This window comes from Nicotiana tabacum, chromosome 2 (assembly GCF_000715075.1).
Source record: "Nicotiana tabacum cultivar K326 chromosome 2, ASM71507v2, whole genome shotgun sequence".
NCBI lineage: Eukaryota > Viridiplantae > Streptophyta > Magnoliopsida > Solanales > Solanaceae > Nicotiana > Nicotiana tabacum.
Window position 1 is genome coordinate 89,655,132 of NC_134081.1, and position 21,115 is coordinate 89,676,246.

General features: G+C 39.6%; 1 protein-coding gene across 1 annotated transcript; it reads right to left on the bottom strand.

Annotated features, from left to right (window-relative positions):
• Positions 1-8,003: 8,003 nt before the first annotated feature.
• LOC107786427 (tubby-like F-box protein 7) lies at positions 8,004-12,788 on the bottom strand. Its single transcript, XM_016607898.2, has 4 exons — positions 12,293-12,788; positions 11,150-11,237; positions 10,298-10,427; positions 8,004-8,770 (listed from the first exon to the last, which is right to left on the bottom strand). Exons 1-4 carry the CDS (start codon positions 12,683-12,685, stop codon positions 8,194-8,196), a joined length of 1,188 nt encoding a protein of 395 aa, XP_016463384.1. The 5' UTR covers positions 12,686-12,788; the 3' UTR covers positions 8,004-8,193.
• Between the last annotated feature and the right edge of the window lie 8,327 nt (positions 12,789-21,115).

Sequence of the window (21,115 nt, forward strand, 5' to 3'; positions counted from 1 at the left end):
ATGCCCAGCTCATTTAATGCGGGACTTAGGCCATTTATTTCATTTCACTTTATCTTTTGGGCGATATTTGGAGCTTTTGGAAGGGGGTTCTCAAATAGCACTTTGAGGTAAGGGGGCGAGGACGTCCCAAAGTTGCCCCAGTTGCACCGCCAGCCGATCCAGTGGAGGATCCTATAGTTGAGGAGCAGGGCGAGGTGCCCGCAGCAGAGCCAGCCCCGGCCGACTTCATGACAGCATCGAGCTTCCAGGAGGTCTTGGGTCGTATGCTACGGTTCATGAATTCTATAACTCAGGCTGGTGTACTTCCAGCAGACCCGGTCACATCTCAGGCGGGAGGTGGGGCACAAACCCCTACCGTTCAGGCTCTTGAGCATGCAGCCGCTGTATATCATACCCCGGGCACTCTTCCCGTGGGCGGAGCCCAGCCAGTAGCAGCAGTTGTACTTGAGCCTAGACTAGCTGCGGCCGGCGAGCCGCAGAAGCTTTTGGACAGATGGACTAGGTTTCACCCTCCGGTATTTGGGGGTGAGCGACATGAGGATCCTCATGACTTTATTGATAGGTACAGGGAAAGACTGCACAACATGCGCATATTAGAGTCTCACGGGGTGGATTTCACTACCTTTCAGTTGGAGGGCAGCACACGTAGGTGGTGGCAGTCTTATCTTCTAGGTAGACCAACAGATTCTCCTCCCATGACTTGGGACCAGTTCACACAGTTATTCTTGGATAGGTATATTCCACCCTCCCAGAGGGAAGAGTTGCGGTGTCAGTTTGAGCAGCTCGAGCAGGGTCAGATATCGGTGACCGAGTATGAGGCGCGGTTTTCTGAGCTATCTCGCTATGCACTTATGATACTCCCTACCGAGGCAGAGCGAGTGCCGAGGTTATTTGAAGGATTGCACTCTAGTATTCAGGCTATCATGGCTCGAGAGGTTGAGATGGGGACTCACTATCAGTTAGTGGTGGAGATTGCTCGCAGGATTGAGGGCTACCGTCAGAGGGGTAGGGACCAGATGCTGCGAGACAAGAGGTCTCATTTTTCTGGAGAGTTTAGAGGTGCCCCAGCTGGGGGCAGAGGTCATTTTGTGAGGGGTCAAGCCCAGCAGACCCCCATACTCAGCACCACCACCTCCTCGAGGTGTTCCGGCGCGGCCCTATTTCAGTGCTATGCCGGAGAGTTCTTACTGGCCACCAGCTATTCAGAGTTCTTCCAGTGGGTACTCCGGTCATTAGGCTTCTTCCAGTGCCTACTTCAGCGCCATGCCAGAGAGTTCATACCACCCACTAGCTATTCAGGGTTCTTTCGGTGGGTATTCAGGCCATCAGGGCAGCAGTCCACCGCTCCGAGAGGTTGCTATGAGTACGGGGATCATAGTCACATGAAGAGACACCGCCCCACACTTCGGGGCAAGGCGATGCAACAGGGTCAGCAGCCCCCGATTACAGCTCATCAGCCACACCGGCTTCCCGGCCGCCCAGAGGCGGAGGGCAAGTGGGTAGAGGTCGTCCCAAAGGTGGGGGTCAGGCGGGCGGAAGCCAGCCAGGTGGCGCTCCAACCAGATTTTATGCTTTTTCAGCCAGACCAGATGCAGTGGCCTCAGATGTCGTGATTACATGTATTATCTCTGTTTGCGGTAAGGATGTTTCAGTATTATTTGATCCAGGATCTACCTATTCGTACGTGTCATCTTTGTTTGCTCACTCTCTGGATATTCCTCGTGAGTCCTTGGTTACTCCTGTCTATGTGTCCATTCCTGTGGGTGATTCTGTTGTTGTGGATCGAATCTATTGGTCCTGTATGGTTACATTCTGTGGTTACGAGACTAGAGCAGATCTTTTATTGCTTGATATGACCGACTTTGAGGTCATCCTGGGCATGGACTGGCTATCTCCATATCACGCTATCCTTGATTGCCATGCCAAGACTGTTACCTTAGCGATACCAGAGTTGCCTAGATTGGAGTGGAAAGGTTCGTCTGTCAGTACATCTAATCGGGTTATCTATTTTCTGAAGGCCTGACATATGGTCGAGAAGGGTTGTTTGGCTTATCTAGCCTATGTTCAGGATACTACCACAGAGTCTTTGACGATTGATTTAGTGCCAGTAGTTAGGGAGTTCGCCGATGTGTTTCCTTCTGACCTTCCGGGCATGCCGCCAGATCGTGATAGATATGTCTATTATGAGTTTCTAGTGATGTCCTTCGGCTTGACTAATGCCCCAGCGACATTTATGGATTTGATGAACAGGGTGTTCAGGCCTTATATTGATAACTTTGTTATTGTCTTCATTGATGGCATCTTGATTTACTCACGTAGCATGGAGGGGAATGAGCAACATATGAGAGTGGTGCTTCAGACCTTGAGGGAACAGAAACTTTATGCTAAGTTCTCCAAGTGTGAGTTTTGGTTAGATTCTGTGGCATTCTTGGGGCATGTGGTATCAGGCGAGGGTATTAAGGTAGATCCTAAGAAAATTGAGGCGGTTCAGAGTTGGTCTCGTCCTACCTCGGCGACAGAGATCGGGAGTTTCTTGGGGTTAGTAGGTTATTATCGCCGGTTCGTGGAGGGCTTCTCATCCATTGCAACACCATTGATTAGATTGACCCAGAAGGGTGCTCAGTTTCGTTGGTCCGATGATTGTGAGGCGAGCTTCCAGAAGCTCAAGACAGCTTTGACCACAACACCAGTTTTCGTGTTGCCTTCTGGTTCGGGGATGTATACTGTATATTGCGACGCTTCACACGTTGGTTTGGGTTGTGTATTGATGCAGGAGGGGCGAGTTATTGCATATGCTTCACGTCAGCTGAAGTCCCATAAGAAGAATTATCTTGTGCACAACTTGGAGTTGGCCGCGATTATTCATGCTCTTAAAATCTGGAGGCATTATCTATATAGAGTGTCTTGTGAGGTTTATACTGATCATCGCAGTCTACAGCATTTGTTCAAGCAAAGGGATCTCAATTTGAGGCAACGTAGATGGCTTGAGTTACTAAAGAATTATGATATCACCATTCTTTATCATACGGGCAAGGCGAATGTAGTCGCGTATGCCTTGAGCAGGAAGGCAGAGAGTATGGGTAGCTTGGCATTCATTTCAGTAGAGGAGAGGCCACTAGCCTTGAACATTCAGTCCTTGGCTAACAGACTTGTGAGATTGGACATTTCAGAGCCCAACCGAGTTCTTGCTTGCGTCGTCGCCCAGTCTTCACTATTGGAGCAGATCAAGGCTCGGCAGTTTGATGATCCGCACCTATTGGTTCTCAGAGAGACGATACTACAGGGTAGTGCCAAAGAGGTTTCTATTGGCGAGGATGATGTTCTATGACTCCAGGGTCATCTATGTGTTCCTAATGTCGATGGCCTGAGGGAGAATATCCTAGAGGAGGCGCACAGTTCTCGATATTCCATTCACCCAGGTGCTACGAAGATGTATCGCGACCTGAGGCAGCATTATTGGTGGCGCCAGATGAAGAAAGACATAGTTTAGTATGTAGCTAGATGCCTAAACTGCCAACAGGTTAAGTATGAGCACCAGAGGCCAAGAGGCCTACTCCAGCAGATCACTATACCTGAGTGGAAGTGGGAGAGAATTACTATGGACTTCATAGTTGGGTTGCTGCGAACCTTGCGTAAGTTCGATGCAGTTTGGGTCATTGTCGACAGGTTGACCAAGTTGGCACACTTCATTCCGATTGTGACTACCTATACTTCAGAGAAGTTGGCCCAGATTTATATTCGAGAGATAGTTCGGTTGCACGGTGTGCCTGTTTCCATCATATCAGATAGAGGCCCTCAGTTCACTTCGCATTTCTGGAGAGCCGTACAGAGTGAGTTGGGGACCCGTGTAGAGCTCAGCACATCGTTTCATCCACAGACCGATGGGCAGTCACATCGGACAGTTTAGATATTGGAGGACATGCTCAGAGCATGCATGATTGACTTTAGGGGACAGTGGGATCAGTTCTTGACTTTGGCCGAGTTTGCTTACAACAACAGTTATCAGTCCAACATCGAGATGGCTCCATTTGAGGTTTTATATGGTCGACGATGCCGTTCTCCCATCGGGTGGTTTGAGCCCGGCGAGGCTAAGTTATATGGTACTGATTTGGTGAGGGATGCCTTGGAAAAGGTGAAGTTGATTCATGAGCGATTTCGCGCAGCACAGTCCAGATAGAAGAGTTACGCGGATCAGAAGGCGCGTGATTTATTATTTATGGTGGGCGAGAAGGTTCTCTTGAAAGTCTCGCCGATGAAGGGGATTATGAGATTCGGAAAGAAGGGCAAGTTGAGCCCAAGGTTTATAGGCCCCTTTGAGGTGTTGAGGCGAGCTGGGGAGGTTGCTTATGAGCTTGCTTTACCTCCCAGCTTATCAGGAGTTCATTTGATTTTCCACGTGTTGATGCTCCGGAGGTATCATCCTGACTTGTCACATGTGTTAGACTTCAGCACGATTCAGTTAGATGAGAGTCTAGGTTATGAATAGGAACCAGTTGCCATTATTGATTGACAGGATCGCCAGTTAAGGTCCAAGAGGATCTCCGCGGTAAAGTCCAGTGGAGGGGCCAACCAGTCGAGGAGGCGACTTGGGAGTCCGAGGAGGACATGCAGAGTAGATATCCTCACTTGTTAAGAACTCCAGATATGATTCTAAACTTGTTCGAGGACGAATGTTTGTTTAAGAGGTGGAGAATGTAACGACCCGACTGGTCGTTTTGCTTTCTAGAACCCCGTTCCCCTAAATAAGATTCCCCGTATGTGCTTTTACTATTTTATGATTTGCGGGGATGGTTAGTTTGAGAATTGGAAGGGTTCGGGTTGAAATCAGAACAATTAGTTCCTTAGGTTGACCTTAAAAGTCCAAGTTTAACTTTGGTCAACACTTTGAGTAAACGACCTCGAAATCGGGATTTGACGGTTCCAATAGGTTCGTATGATAATTTCGGAGTTGGGCTTATGTCCGAATCGGGTTTTGGATGACCCGAGAGCGTTTCAGCGCCTAATATCAAAAGTTGGTTCTTGAAGTTCTTTGAAATTTGGGTTGAAATGGGTTTTGGTGATATCAAGGTGAAAATGGAATTCCGAGACCGGGAATAGTTCTGTAATGTCATTTAAGACTTGCACACAAAATTTAGTGTCATTCCGAGTTGATTTGATAGGAATCGGACGAGCGGAAGTCTTTTTGGAAGTTTTTGAATTCATGAGTAAATTCATGCGTTTTGGCGTCCGATTCGTAGTTTTGATGTTATTTCTGTGTTTGATCACTCGAATAAGTTTGTATGAGGGTATTAGACTTGTGTGGGTAGTTGGTGTGGAGCCACGACGGCTCGGGTGAGTTTCGGATGTGCGGAAGGGATGAAAAACACACCAGATTTCTGGTGTTTCTTGGCACCAGTTGCAGGTCTCACAAATGAGAGAAATAGTTCGCAAATGCGGACTTCGCATTTGTGAGATGAGCTTCGCAATTACGATGAAGCTCAGCCGGGGATTTTTCGCATTTGCGACGCCTCAGCCGCATTTGCGAACTCAACAGTGATCGTATTTGCAACCTCTCCGCCGCATTTGCGACCTTAGCAGCTGGGGCCAGGCTTCACATTTGCGAGCGTTTTGTCGCATTTGCGAACTTGGTGTCGCAAATGCGACATCAGAGGCCTGTGCCCAGCTCATTTAATGAGGGGCTTAGGCCATTTATTTCATTTCACTTCATCTCTTGGGCGATTTTTGGAGCTTTTGGAAGGGGGTTCTTACCTAGCACTTTGAGGTAAGTAATTTCTATACAACATGAGTTAAATACATAGATTATGGGTAGATTAACATGTAAAAATTAGATAAAAACCTAGGTTTTGGGTAAAAATGGGATTTGACTACAAAAATGGTATGGAATTTAATAGAAATCATATATTCTTGTTCCTAAGGTTATGGGTAACAACTTCTTCGAAAACTTTTAAAATCCGGGCACGTGGGCCCGGGGTGAATTTTTAAGAACCTTGCATTTTGGGTTGGGTAACCTCTTAAATAGTTGGAATACAAACTTTTGAGTATGTATTGATTAGTTAATATACTATTTGATTAGCTTTGGGTTGATTCGGCACCGAATTGAGGGTGTGAGCACAATCTTGGACCGGAATGTAGGCCTTGAGACAAGGTAAGTCTCTTTTCTAACCTTGTAAGAGGGAATCAACCCCTTAGGTGAACTTAAACCATAATGTGTTTCTATTTGTGGGGGGGTTACGCACGCACAATGTGATGAGAGTCCGTGCGTAGCTACTATTCATACTTATGTTCGGGTAGTTTTAGGCCTACACCATAATTTGTTGATATCGTTGCTTGATTACGCTTTCTACTTGTTGGTTTTAAAGTGGAGGATGAATATTTCAATATTTTAAGGTTACAAATTGAATTTTCTATTTCAAAAGATATTGAGAAATATTATGACAACTCGAGAACATCTATGTCAACCGCTTAGCAAATATATTCTGCGAGCGGGGTAAATTTTCACTACTCTCATGGGAGCGGGCCGTTCGCCTCGACAGAATTTATTGATATATTATATGGTTTGGGCCGTTCGACCCTCGACAGTGCACAGTATATTATTATGTATATTTGGATCGGGCCGTACGTACTCGACATAATTCGTGCGTAGAGATACCGAAATTCCCTTTTTATATTTAATAATGTTTCACGGACTTGAAAGGTGAAAGGAATAGATAAGAGGAATGATTTGCTTCTTACCTGAAAGAAGGATTTGCTTACTTACTTCGTGTTGAGCTCTATTATTATTGTATATTACATGCTTAATTAGAACTTCATAATATTATGTTTTTGACCCTTAGTAAGTGTCAAAGTCGATCCCTCGTCACTACTTCTTCGAGGTTAGACTAGATACTTATTGGGTACATGTTGTTTATGTATTCACGCTACACTTCTGCACTTGATGTGCAGGATCTGAGGCAGGTGCATCTAGTTACCAGTCCGTCGCGCACGCTTGACTTCTAGCACGAGACTACTCGGTGAGCTGCCCCTTCGAGCCGTTCAGCAGCAGCCGGAGTCTCTCTTTTGGATCATTATTTCTGTCTATTTCTTTCGGACAGTAGACTAGTATTCTTTTGTATATTCTACTAGAATGCCCGAATACTTGTGACACCAGGTCTTGACACACACACTAGTAGACTTATGATTTTGGGTTATTGTTATGACTTCGATTTTGCACTCAGTTGCTTTGTTTAATCACTTAACAGCTGTAAACTTCTAAAACTTTTATTAATGAGGACTGTTACTCAATGTGCAAACTTATTAAAAGTGGAAACCACTAGATTATTAGTGATGGCTTGCCTAACAGCGGTGTTGGGCACTATCACGGCCTGTAATGAAATTGGGTCGTGACAACAAACTTCAGACCACGGAATTTCAGACTTGATTATCTAAAGTTTGCACTTGAACGGACTAACTTCAAACTCGATTTTTCTAAAGTTTATACTATGATGGATCCACACCGAAATTTGTAACTTTAAAATAGTTCATCCTAAGTTTGCACTACAAAAAAAATACCAGACCCGATTGTCTGGAGATTGCACTTCGACAACCTCATACGCCAATTTTCGAAACCTTTGTGTTCCAAAGTGGGTAATTTGCAAATTTTTGTGCAATCTGTGTATGACTTCAATGATGACCCAAAAATCAAGTATATTTGCACTTCCTCCGGAATGGAAAGTAAGCAGCTGAGATGTTAAGACTTCAATGATGACCCAAAAATCAAGTATATTTGCACTTCCTCCGGAATGGAAAGTAAGCAGCTGAGATGTTAAGCCTCAGAAGCGTCCGAAAATGGGCTACAAGTGAACAGCTCGAACTCCTTGCAGCCGGCAACAATCTTTTTGTTACTTCATTTGTTAATAGTTCAGCGAATTATGATCAAAGTGAGTTTCCACAGATTAAAAGAAACAATTTAATGTGACCACGAATGGGTTTCAAGGAATTGTCATTAGTAGATAGAAACACCAGTATTGAATGATCGAGCTTTTGTTACACTATGTTGGGATTCGCATGAAAGTTAGATTACACTAACATCGTCACACATCTACTACATTATAAAACTAAATTACACAGGTAGCAAAAAGTAGAGAATATTAAATTAAACGAAAAGCGTTCCGTTGTGCATTACAAGCATTGCTTGCAACGATTATGAGTAAGAATCTATTCACAGGCCAACTTTGTGCCAAAGCTGGTCAGGCAAATTGCAAACGCTTGGAAGGCAGACAGAGGCTTCCTGTAGTCCATTGTAAAAACATCGTCTCCTACCTTCCCAAACTGAAGGATTACTGTATCCTCGTCGCCTTTTCCACCAGGCTGGCTTTGGTCCAGTGTTGCAACTAGCTGAAAATTCTTAACAGATGCAACGGTGACCCTGCCGTGGAAATTTAAACACCAACATTGCAAGTGCTCATGCCACCTTGGAGCTTTATTTTTCAAAACAGTGCCACTGGTTTCTGCAGAACCAGGCTGCTTCTTGTTCAGAGCATCCTGAGACTTGTCCATAACAGCTTCTCCAGGGCAGGGACACTTGAGTGAACATACCATCCTCCTTGGCCCTCTTGACTTCAACAGGTTTAACTTGTAGGAAACATGTCCCACTTCAAAATTACCAGCTGGTAATTGGGGACTAATTTGCTTACTCGCAAAACGACGACAAGACCGGCCGCTTGATGGCTTTGCCCCATTGTGTGGGGGTTGACTATCATATATGGTAAAATTGGTCCCAAGAAAGTCCGACCTGTTAGTTGGATTCGGTGGGATTGTTAGAACATGAATGAACAAACTAAAACGAAAATCAGAACACACCTTTTCTTCTCCCCTTATTCGAATATCATAACGACAGGTAAATACATGTATTGGGGTGGGGTATGCAAGTTAAAGAAAAGAGAAGCTTTCGCCAGCAGACAAGTGACATGACATGCTTAGTTGTATTGGTATTTCCACTGATGTTACGTTTGTTTCTCCAGCTACCAACGTTGAACACAAGACCTGATGGAAAATCTAGTTAAAAAACATGGAGAGGAGCGAACTTAACAAAAAGCTCCAAGTAAAGCTTTCAACTTTCTAACCTCCTCCCAGGACAAAAACCTAAAGAAAGAATTACAATTAACGGGGCTATCTTTAAGAACCTTCTCTGGGGCCACTAAATGAAAAGGGTATTAGCACACTTCCGTTAAGGGGAAGTGGGGGGGGGGGGGCAGCTGTGTATTTAACCGCGTCATCAATTTCTATATCCATGATTGAACAGATTCCTTAATGACAATCTATAATAGGAAAGTGTAGATTTCCTTTGTCATTAATGTGTCATATTTCTATTAAAGTAATGGTTTCATGAAAAAACTAACTAAACAGGAACGTCAACCATGTATGAATAATCAGAAGCAGTATGAATGTATGATTGCACATACTCAGAAAACTAATGCATTGTAAAACACCGGCAAGATTAGAGTTCTCCATTACATGGCAGCAAAGATGGGTAAACATCTATATACCAAACAATTTTGTGTTCTGAGACTTGGATATCTTGAAGTTGTAATACTTGAAAAACAGAGAGGAGTAAATAGCACCAAATTAATCTTTTTAAGGTCAAAAAAACAACTTAGGGTTCACACTTTAGGGTTCTAGTCTGTGACCCCCAAATATCTCACAAGAAAACAAGGTATGTATCTAACAGACGCATCGTGAAAAAAACACATTTGATACTACTGACACATGTTGCGCATCTAGAACATCTTTTAGTATTTGACATCATCTATGTGGATCAGACTTTGAAGGTTTGTTATTTCACTATTTCCCCTTTCTTTTGTGAAAAGACACCTTAGAGGATCAGCAAAACATGCAATAAGAAGAAGCAAGAGAAGGATGAAATTCCTTGTGATTCATGAAACAAAATCAATTTGTACATGATACTCTTAACCACAATAAATATTTATTTATCTTTCATTCGAATTTAGGTTATGTCAATCTCAAAGAACCAAAATAATTATGTAATTTTTCAATTTTACTCTACAGTGTTCTAGCCATACCATGTTATATTTTTGTACAAATATCAATTCTCCTAAGTCCTTGATCAGCATCTTGTCAAGCTACATATATGAAACTAGACATGTTACTGAGAATTTTGATATTTTTGATCGTTAGGAATTTTAGGATAAAGCATAGCTTTAGCCCGTCAGACTCATTTAGCCTGGCAAAGATGAGCACATATTACAAAAAAGAAATTGCTTTCCTCAGTGTTCAGTTTCAGGGGTCAACCAATTTTTACCTTAACTTCCCAACATACGCCTTACTTCTCTGAGACAAATCATCTGCATCAAGAGATATTATATATTCAATGTGAGCACCATTTCTGTACCTCCGAGCTGCTAAGAGAAACTTCCCCTGGTCCATTAATGCTGCAAAAGATAAATACCGAGAAAAAAAGTCAAAAAACAGAGAAATTTCTAACACCTAAGAGCAACATATTATAACTGGCGACTCTATATGTCTTTGAAAAAGAATATGTATTGGTAGATGGAGTATTAGACTCAAAGCATCCTTCAAGCTGATAGCTTAAGTAAAATAGCAGTAATACAACAGCCTTTTATTACAAGGAGTCTTAATAACATGTGAAAACAAAATAAACAAGCATAATGATTCTTCTTTACCGTACTTGTAAAAACAGATCTTAAAGAAGGTGAATGTCTGTGGACTCTGTAAACTGCTAAGCAAGGGAAACTTGCTAATGTTTTCGACTATACTAATAAAAAGATTAAGATATTAAAGAGGATTAGGAAAACTTTCAAATCTTTACAAAAGAAAGTTGGGAGCACGATAAAGATAGGTGTCAGCACGTAGACAATAGACAATTGAGACTTCCATTGATAAGTCAATAGCACATGCACAGTTGAATAGTCTCTGCTGAGATAAAGTCTAACAAGAAAACACAGACCAAGTCAGTTGACCCAGAAAAAATCAAAGGTAATTTAAAGAGTATGACTGTTCAGTTGCTAATTAACACCTAAAGTACAGTCCAACCATCATGTTTTCATCAAGTCAAGCATCTATTATTGCAGGTAGCAGCCAATTTCCCGAAGTTAGGTTCCTGAAAATAATATTTGTCAAAGTAAGAACTCACCGGGTGAAAGAGCAAGGTATAGGTAAAATGTGGCGTTTTTCTTGTCACGTTTTATGAAACATTGAAGAGGAGAGTCTCGAGGCCCAGGCTGCAGTAGAAAATTGGAGACGGAAAAGACATCACTTTAAAATACTATAGAATTAAAAACAACAAATGCATAGAGAATTTTCACTTCAAGAATGAGGTATACTAAGCTCCTAATTACATACATTACACAGATGATCAAGCTACAATATTTCTTTCAACTGAAATAATTACGAAAACAAACCCAGTATTCGAAAAGAACAGTAAAATAATTTCCCTTTTTTCCCCTGGGATTGCTTCTTCTATGTTCTATCAGAACTAGTATGGGCGCAGCTTTTGCACATACAGGAAACTCTGTGTAGTATGAGTTGATCAAGTTCGGAATGGACTCAGCTCGCTGAAATTACACCATAATCAAAATTGACCAACTAATCTCTCTGGAAGAATTTGATTTAGACTAACATGTAGCCAACACTGACAATCCAAACGCCTAAAAGAAAGTCCCGTTGAAATCCCAGCCAGAGGCGGATGCAATGTTGCGGCACTGGGTTCATTTGAACCCAGCACATTCGACGCGTAGCAAATATTTACGTAAAAATCCACTAAAATTGCAACACAATTTAAAAAAGACAATGGGTTCAACACTAAAACCTTAAAGGTTGAATCCATAGAGCTTAAATCCTGGATCTGTTTCTTGCTCCCGGCTCCAAAGCAACAAGTCCAATCGACTACGGAACTACAATCAATCAACTTTGTGTTGACCCTGAATAGTTTGGACGGCTACATGAATCCTCTATTTCTATTCAGCTCTACTCAGGCCCATCCCCCCCCCCCTCCCAAGTACCAACTCCACAATTTTCCTCCTTTCCCTTTCCTCAATGCTTCATTTATCAGAACACCACAACAATTAAGCTTATGCAACAATGAGAACTATACAACAACATAAAAAATTTACTCACAACAAATTTCCTCACGAAGTAACCACAGATTAAAGCTCAAACGACATAAAATTATATCCAATTGAACCCCCAATTACGGAAAATCACAGAAAATATTTAAAAACCCACTTTAATTTTTTCATTAAACAACAAAAATTGAGAGAAAAAAAGCAATTAGCACCTGTTTAAGGCAAGAAGGGAATGTAATTTTTCCAGCCTGAAGAGACGACTCAACAACTTCCTCAGTAAGTTGCCGCCATCTCTTACACACACATCCACATGCGACAACGTTTTGACGGAGTGGCCAACGGTCCTCAGAAGCTTCCACTCGCTGTATAATCTCTACTAGCAGCTCCGGCAACATATTTGACCACGATGACGTGGCATCGCCGGAATCCGATTCGACGGCGCCGTCATTTTCACCTCCGAATACTAATTTGTTCGAACCGCCGCTAAGAAGAGCGAAATCAGATTGAGTAGAAGTTTCTGGAAGTTTGAATTCTTTGAAGGATTTGGAAAATGTAAAGGATCGACTAAGGATTCTTCGTGAGAGAAATGAACGACGCTGTGACATATTGATTCTATTTTTTTTTTTTTCTTTCTCCTTTTTTTGAAACTGTAAATGAGAGAGACAGAGAAAATAAGGGAGGCCAGAGATTTTGGTTTGGGAAGGGAAAGATAAAGTAACCGTTTGTCAGTTTAAGCTAATTTAAGCTAACATCACTGGCTGACGAGTCATGGGCGTGTGGATTTGGATCTCAATTTTTTACATAATTTATCAATTTAAACTTATGACAATGAAATAATTATAGTAATTTTTATTAGGTTACCTATTTCTAAATCTAAAATTAATTGTAATAATTTAATTGTATAATATATTCTATATTGTATGTACATAGCATAAATTATTTCAAATCAAATTTAAATTTGAAAAAGTTATTGGAGAGTATGTGTGTGAAATTTTGAAAGCCCTATCTCTGGATTATTCTGTTTTCTAAATTATTGGTTCGATCTTTTCTTTAAGTACAAAATCTTAACAAATTGTAAAGTTTAGCCATGTGAGATGGGACTCGCATGTCAGATTAGTGGGTTATGATAGTTTATTTAATGCTTTAAAAGAAAGAAAGACTACTTCTTGTTTGACTATGTTTTTTTCTTGTTTAAGTATAATTGAATCGGTCAAAATTAGATGGCTCCATCTCTTATGCGCACAAAAAAACTCTAGTTAGTTGTTTAATAATCCTTGTTATTTACCAAACTTTTTTGTGTTACCTTTTTATTTTTCTTACGTCGAGGGCGAAGTAATTCAGATTACACTTTACCTTCTTTTTTCCCCTAGTTTTAGTGAACTTGAATTTTACACTATCAATAAAAGTGCATAGAATATTAAACAAAAAATAAATTTTGAATATAGACTTGAACTCATAACGAGTAATATTTTTTCCACCTCATAATAAGGATTGAACATTTTAAAAAATTTATTAGGTTCACATGAGTTGGACAACATACCCCATTATTCTTCAAAGTTTGCCCAATGTTTAAGTGCAGTTTATTTACATATTTTTTATAATACCAAACAAAAGTTTATTTACATATTTACATATTAATATCAAATATAGATTCAAAAGAAAATTTTGAACTAAAAATAAGGGTTGAGCATATTAGCAAAATTTTATTCCCTGACGGCACGATATATGCAAATTTTTTTATGAGTAGTTTATCTACAACTGTCGAAATTCAATAAATAGGATATAACTTTCAAAACACAATATTGTAAAATATTTTCGTGCTCAAGGTACTTATATTGATTAGCAAAATTTTATATTATAAGTGAGACAAAAAAATCTTGCACTACACCTTAAAATTAATATTTCGTAAAATATTTATGATGACGAACGGGAAATAGTCCAAACGGGAATAATCATTTTTCATGAGATAATGAAAATTGTTTGCCTAAACGGATGAAATTGTCAAAAATCTGGCTAGATGAAATGTGATGACCCAAAAGGTCATCTTATGTTTTAGAACTCGAATCTGCGCTTTTAAGCCTTAAAAATCTCATTTTACCCTCCTCGATTTACGTGCACAGTCCGAACAGGTTTCTGGAAAGCTTTTATGTTGAAAGCTAATGAAAATAAGAATTTTTGCCTTAAAAGTTGATTTCAGTCAACATATTTGGTAAACGGGCCCGGATCCGTGCGTTGACGGTCCCGGTAGGTCCGTATCGAATTATGAAACCTAGGCGTATGCCCGAAATCGAATTCGGAGGTCCCTAACCTGAGTTATGAATTTTTGATGAAAATTAAATGTTTGAAAATTATTTATTTTTAAGAATTGATTGGTATTTGACATTGTTAGTATCGGGTCCATATTTTAGTTTTGGAGTCCGGTACAGTTTCATTATGATATTTAAGACCTGTCTGTGAAATTTGGTGAGAAACGGAGTTGATTTGACGTGATTCGGACATCCAATTGAGAAAATAAAAATTTTAAAGTATTCTTGAGAATTTCATTTGATTTGGTACAAAATTCGTAGTTCTAGGTGTTATTTTGGCAATTTGATTGCGCGAGCAAGTTCGTATAATATTTTTAGACTTGTGTGCATGTTTGGTTTGGAGCCCCGAGGGCTCGGGTGAGTTTTGGATAGGCTACAGAGTGAGATTTGGCTTGGAAAACACTGCTGGGCATCTGATATTATTGTAGGCTTCTGATCTTGCATTTGCGACCTCTAAGAGGTTCGCATTTTCGAGTTTCTCATCGCAAATGCGAAGAGAAGCTGGGCCAACAGTTTTCGCATTTGCGAGTTTTCTTTCGCATTTGCGAAGGGAGTCGGGGAAGGATAGTGATTGCAAATGCGATCATTTAGTTGTATTTGTGAAGATTCAAGGTCGCATTTGCGAAGGCAACATAAATGTGAAGGGCTTCGCATTTGCGATGAGTCCTTCGCATTTGCGAATCTCAGGTCGCGAATGCGACATCTGCAGTTGATCAAAATGACTTTTGGACGAGAATTTTCATTCATTTCCCAAATTTTCAAGACTTAAAACACAAGAGGAGATTTTTCCAAAGACCATTTCTTCCCCAAATCATAGGTAAGTGATTTTAAACTGGTTTCTTTCAATCTTTCACTACATTTTACAAGATTTCATCCTAAAATCTAAGGTTTTCATGGTAGAATTAGGGGTTTTGGGTAGAAACTAGGGATTTCGGAAATTTGGGGATTAGACCTCAATTTGAGGTCGGATCCCAAAACCAATTATATATTCGGGCTCGGAGGTGAATGAGTAAATAGATTTTGGTCCGAATCTCGGGTTTTGATCAAGCGGGCCCGGGGTTCATTTTTTACTTTTGTTGGAAAAACTTAGAAAAACTGTAATTATGCATTAAAGTTGATTCCTTTAGCGATAATTGATAATATTAAACTAATTATGATTAGATACGAGTGGATTGGAAGTGAATTCTAAAGGGAAAGCGATACTTGAGCAGTGAGTGGCTTGCGAAATTGAGGTAAGTATTGTGTCTAACTTTAGCTCGAGGGAATAGGTATTGTGCGAGTATTTGCTACGTGTTTTGTTATTGAATACGATGTATAGTTGAGGTGACGAGCATCTATACGTTGTGGTCGAGTCATAGCATGCGAGTGAAATTCCATTCTTACAAATTTGTAGTCTTAAATCTTGTTATCCATGCTTATTGTTGTTGTTGAAATATTGGGAGACTTGTATCCGGTTCCACCAAGGTCGATAAAATTGTGAATATTGATTCGAGGTTGAGATGTTAAATTGTGAAAGTAATCATTGATGAAATATTGATTTCTTTGTGAAACTTCTCTCTATCCGTTGTTATTGATTTTATGAATTGTGAGGAAGAGTGTAAAGCACAAAGGGTGATGTCGTGCATGATTTATTTATATTGTGAGGAAGAGTGTAAAGCACGAAGGGTGATGCCCGTGAATGATTTATTTATATTGTGAGGAGGAGTGTAAAGCATGAAAGGGTGATGTCGTGCATGATTTATTTATATGGTGAGGAAGAGTGTAAAGCACGAAGGGTGATGCTGTGCATGAATTATTTATATTGTGAGGAAGAGAGTAAAAACACGAAGGGTGATGCCGTGCAGTCTTATTTATTATTTGGTGAGGTTGAGAGTAAAAGCACGAAGGGTGATGCCGTGCAGTTTTCCTTGCTGTCTTAATTGCTCAATTCGTTTAAGGATTTCCGGTTTAATTCTGTCTTTTCATTATTCTCACTCTTTATGTTGTATTCCCCCACTATATGTTCCCCTCCCATTATTTCAGCGTTATTTTTTTATTTACTGTTGTTGCCACTAGCATGATTATATTGTTCAGGTTATATGTGGGTGTCTTGTCCTAGCCTCATCACTACTTCGTCGATGTTAGGCTCGACACTTACCAGTACATGGGGTCAGTTGTACTAATGCTGCACTTTGCACTTTTTGTGCAGACTTTGATACCGGCTCAGGTTGATCGAGATTTTGCTATTGGTCCGCTGTCCGGAGACTCAAGGTGGATTTGTCGGCGTTCATAGACCTTGAAGTCCCCGTCTACCTTTTATGTCACTGTTGTTTTCTTTCATTCAGACAATTGTATTTCTTTCAGACTATTACTTGTAGTAAATTCTAGAATGCTCGTGAATTGTGACTCCAGATCTGGGTGGTAGTAATTAATACAGTTTTATAAAAATTCACACATCTTATATTTCATCTTAGTTAATTATTGTTATTTACTAAATGGAAATAAGAAATTGGTTTAACGATTTTCTAACGTTGGCTTGCCTAGCAAGTGAAATATTAGGCACCATCACGGTCCCGTCGGTGGAAAATTTCGGGTCGTGACATGCAAGGACATCAATTGCCAATCTCTATTATTTAATTAATACAATTATTAATAAGACCTTTAATTGAAAGTTAAAATGCCTAATGGTCAATTTTATGTTACATAATACAATTACTCTAACAATCTTTGTAAAATTTGTAAATACGCCAACGTTTAAACTGATAATAGTATATGAGATATGATAAACAAAACCCATAATTGATAACTTTTAAATCCACAATTGTCTATCAAAAATAAACATACGTATGTTATTATATAATTTCAAGAAAAAACTAAAGATTAGAAAATTTACCTCAAATCACGGGCAAGTTCACCTCCACAAATAATGAGACTATTAATGATAAGAAATGCAAACATTTATGATAAGAATAATAAATGCTTGCTCTTTTATAAAAGTATTCAACTCCTAATTCTAAATTATTTTAGTTTTGAAATTCTAGATTAATAGGTGAATCCTAAACCTATAAAATCTAATTCTTTTACCTTTTTTTGTCCAACGACATTGTTACATTACTTATGAATTCTAAACGAAAAATGATAACTTGAGTTGAAAGTGTTAACTAGAATACTTATAAATAATCGATTGGTTAAAATTTAATAACAAACAAAAAACTCCTAAACCTAAAAGGAGCTCAAAGTGCTCCAAAGTTTCCTAACAGAAAAACTAACGTGATTTACTGTAATAAGGAAACTAACGTGTTATTATTTTCCTTTTACAAATCTTGTATATTACCAACTTCTAATAAGGAAAACTTTAATAACTCAAATTTTAGTTAATTTTTAAAATATTAAATATTAAAAGAATAATTAAATGACTATTTTATCTAGTATGAACTCTATTTTTGAAGGGTAAAAAAGACGAACGACATTTCGCTAAGGGTTTTCGTACTTTTAATATAGTACTAGTGTGATGACCCAAAATGTCATCTTTAAATTTAATAATTAATTATGTGTTCTAAGACCTCGAAAAGTACTATTTATCATTCCTCGACTTGCATGTGCAATCCGTAAAAATTTCATGGAAAGTCTTTATGTGAAAAAAATGGATTTAAAATGTGGATTAGAGCGTCAAAACTCAATTGAGTTGACTTTGGTCAACATTTTGAGCAAACGAACTCGGATCAGTGTTTTGACAGTTTCGATAGGTCCGTATCGTGATTTGGGACTTGGGCGTATGCCCGGAATCAAATTCCGAGGTCCCTAGCCCGAGATATGGAATTTTAAAGAAAAAATTAAAATGTTTAAGTTTGAATAGAGACCGGATGTCTAATTATGTAAAAACGACTCCGAAATAGAATTTTGATGATTCCAACAGCTCCGTATGGTGATTTTGGACTTAGGAGCGTGCTCGGAATTTTATTTGAAAGTCCGTAGTTAAATTAGGCTTGAAATGGCTAAAAACAAGAATTTAAGTTTGGAAGTTTGATCGATGAGTTGACTTTTTGATACCGGAGTCAGAATCCAGTTCCGACAATTTTCATAACTCCGTTATGTCATTTATGACTTGTGTGTAAAATTTGAAGTCAATCGGAGTTGATTTGATAGGTTCCGACATCGAATGTAGAAGTTGAAAACTCTTAGTTTCATTAATCTTGAATTGGGGTATGATTCATGGTTTTAGCGTTGTTTGATGTGATTTAGAGGTTCGACTAAGTTCGTATGATATTTTAGGACTTGTTGGTATATTTGATTGAGGTCCCGACGGCCTCGGGTGAGTTTCGGATGGTTAACGGATCAAAAGTTGGACTTAAAAAACTGCTGCAATTTTCCCTTCTGCTGTATATTCTGGGCTGTGATCGAGCCCCAGATCGAACCCAGATATCGAGCCCACGATCGAGGCCTGAGTCGAAGCCAGTGATGGGGCTCAGTATCGAAGCCACGATCGAAGGTCCAGCTCGAGGACATGATCGAAGGTAAGGCTCGAGGGCTAGGATCGAGACCCATGCTCGATGCCCGGATCGAAGGCCCATGCTCGATGCCCTGATCGAAGGCCCAGCCTCGATGTCCTGATCGAAGGCCTAACCTCAATGCCCTGATCGAGGCCATGACCGAGGTCCAGGCTCGAGCTTGTGATCGAAGCCGCGATCTAGGTCCAGTTCGAGGACCAGTTCCGAAGGCTGCTGGACAGTTTTATAAAAAGAGGACATTTGTCCCATTTGCCATTTTTGACGAACTTGAGCTTGAGCAGAGGCGACGTTTGTCAGATTTTCAAGGGAAAGACATCGGGATAAGTGATTCTAACTTGGATTTGGTCTATGAACATAAATATATCATTGTTTTCACAATTTAATTAGTGTTTTGAGATTGAAATTTGGAAAAGTTTAGAAATCTCATAAAAACGAAATTTTGAGATTTCGGTATTGATTCGGGGTCGGATTTGAGTGAAACTGGTATGGTTGGACTCGTAATTGAATGGGTTGTCGGATTTCATAACTTTCGTCGGATTCCGAGATTTGGGCCCCGTGGGCGAATTTTTAATTAATTTCGAGATTTTTATTAAAAATGTAGTATTTCCTTATAGAATTTATTTCCTATAATTTTTAGTGATTGTATCGAATTATTTTGGCTAGATTCGAGCCAGATAGAGTTGGATAATCGTAGAAAAGGCAAAATTGTGGATTAAATTGGAGCAAGACAAGGTAAGTCTCTTGTCTAATCTTGTGAGGGAAAAATTACCTCATATGTGATTAAAATTAAATAATTGTTGCTAATTGTGGGGGCTACGTACGCACGAGGTGACGAGAGTCCGTGCGTAGCTACTATTAATGCTAAAGTCCGGGTAGTTTAGGACTCAAAGCATGCCTTACTTGTGTAAATTGTATTCTTTGATTTATTTATATTAATTGATATCTATATGAATATATTGTGAATTGTTAGATAAAGATATTAAAGGATGGAAATCTCATACGCTTAATTTTTGTTTAAATCAATTAATTATTAAAATAAATTGTTCTCCTCCTAAATTTATCTTATAATAAACATACTCTCCTTCCGGAGGCACATAAGAAAATGTCCTCTTTTCTTGTGGAGCGGGCCGAATACCTCGGCAGGATAGATGCATCTATGAATCGCGCCGCACGTCCCTCGGCAGTGTATACGACACTCTGGATCGGGCCGTACGTCCTCGGCAGAAATCGTGCTTAATAATAATAATTACACGATACTTTAATAATTTATTTTAGCTTGTGAAGCTAATTAATAAATTGAAAAATCCTTGAAATTTAATGAATTATTATTCTTGCTTGTTTAGGAATTAATTGTTACTCCTGTAAATGAGATTTAATTGATAAATTAGAATTTATTTGAATTTAAAAAATTTAATTAATATACTGAGAATTGTTACATTTGAAGGAATTTGATTATTTTCGCTGATTAAATAAATTATTTATAAATTCTGTAAATCATGCTGATTTAAATATCCTAGTTTTATTTCAATTATTATTGACCCATAGTGAGTGTCAAAGTCGGCCATCTCGTCTCTACCACTTCGAGATTAGGCTTGATACTTACTGGGTACACGTTGTTTGCGTACTCATACTATACTTGCTGTACTTTTTGTGCAGGATCTGAGACAGGTACTAGTGGAGGACCTATCATCACATACCCACGTCATCCCGAGGCATAGTGGTGAGCTGCCTTTCTGAGCCGCTCTGCAGCTACCAGTGTCTCTTCTTATATTTATATTCTGTCTATTTCATTTCAGACAGTATTTAGAGTTTTGTATAATCTACTAGATGCTCATGCTCTTGTGACACCGGGTCTTGGCACACACATTGGTAGAAGTTGGTATTTTATTATTTTCTTGGAATAAAAGTTTAACCAATGTACGATTGACTTATTAGTTGGCTTGCCTAGCTGTAGTGTTGGGCGCTATCACGACCTATAGGTGAAATTGGGTCGTGACAACATGGTATCAGAGCACCAGGTTCACATAGGTCTCACAAGTTATGAGCAGACCTAATAGAGGCTTGCGGATTGGTACGGAGACGTCTGTACTTATCTTCGAGAGGCTATATGGTGTTAGGAAACTACCTTTATTCATATTCCATCGTGCAATTGATGTAGTACTAAATATCCTTCTCTTATTCTCTCACAGATGGTGAGAACACGCTCTAATGAGATTCTAGACCAGGGAAGAGCTACTCCCCC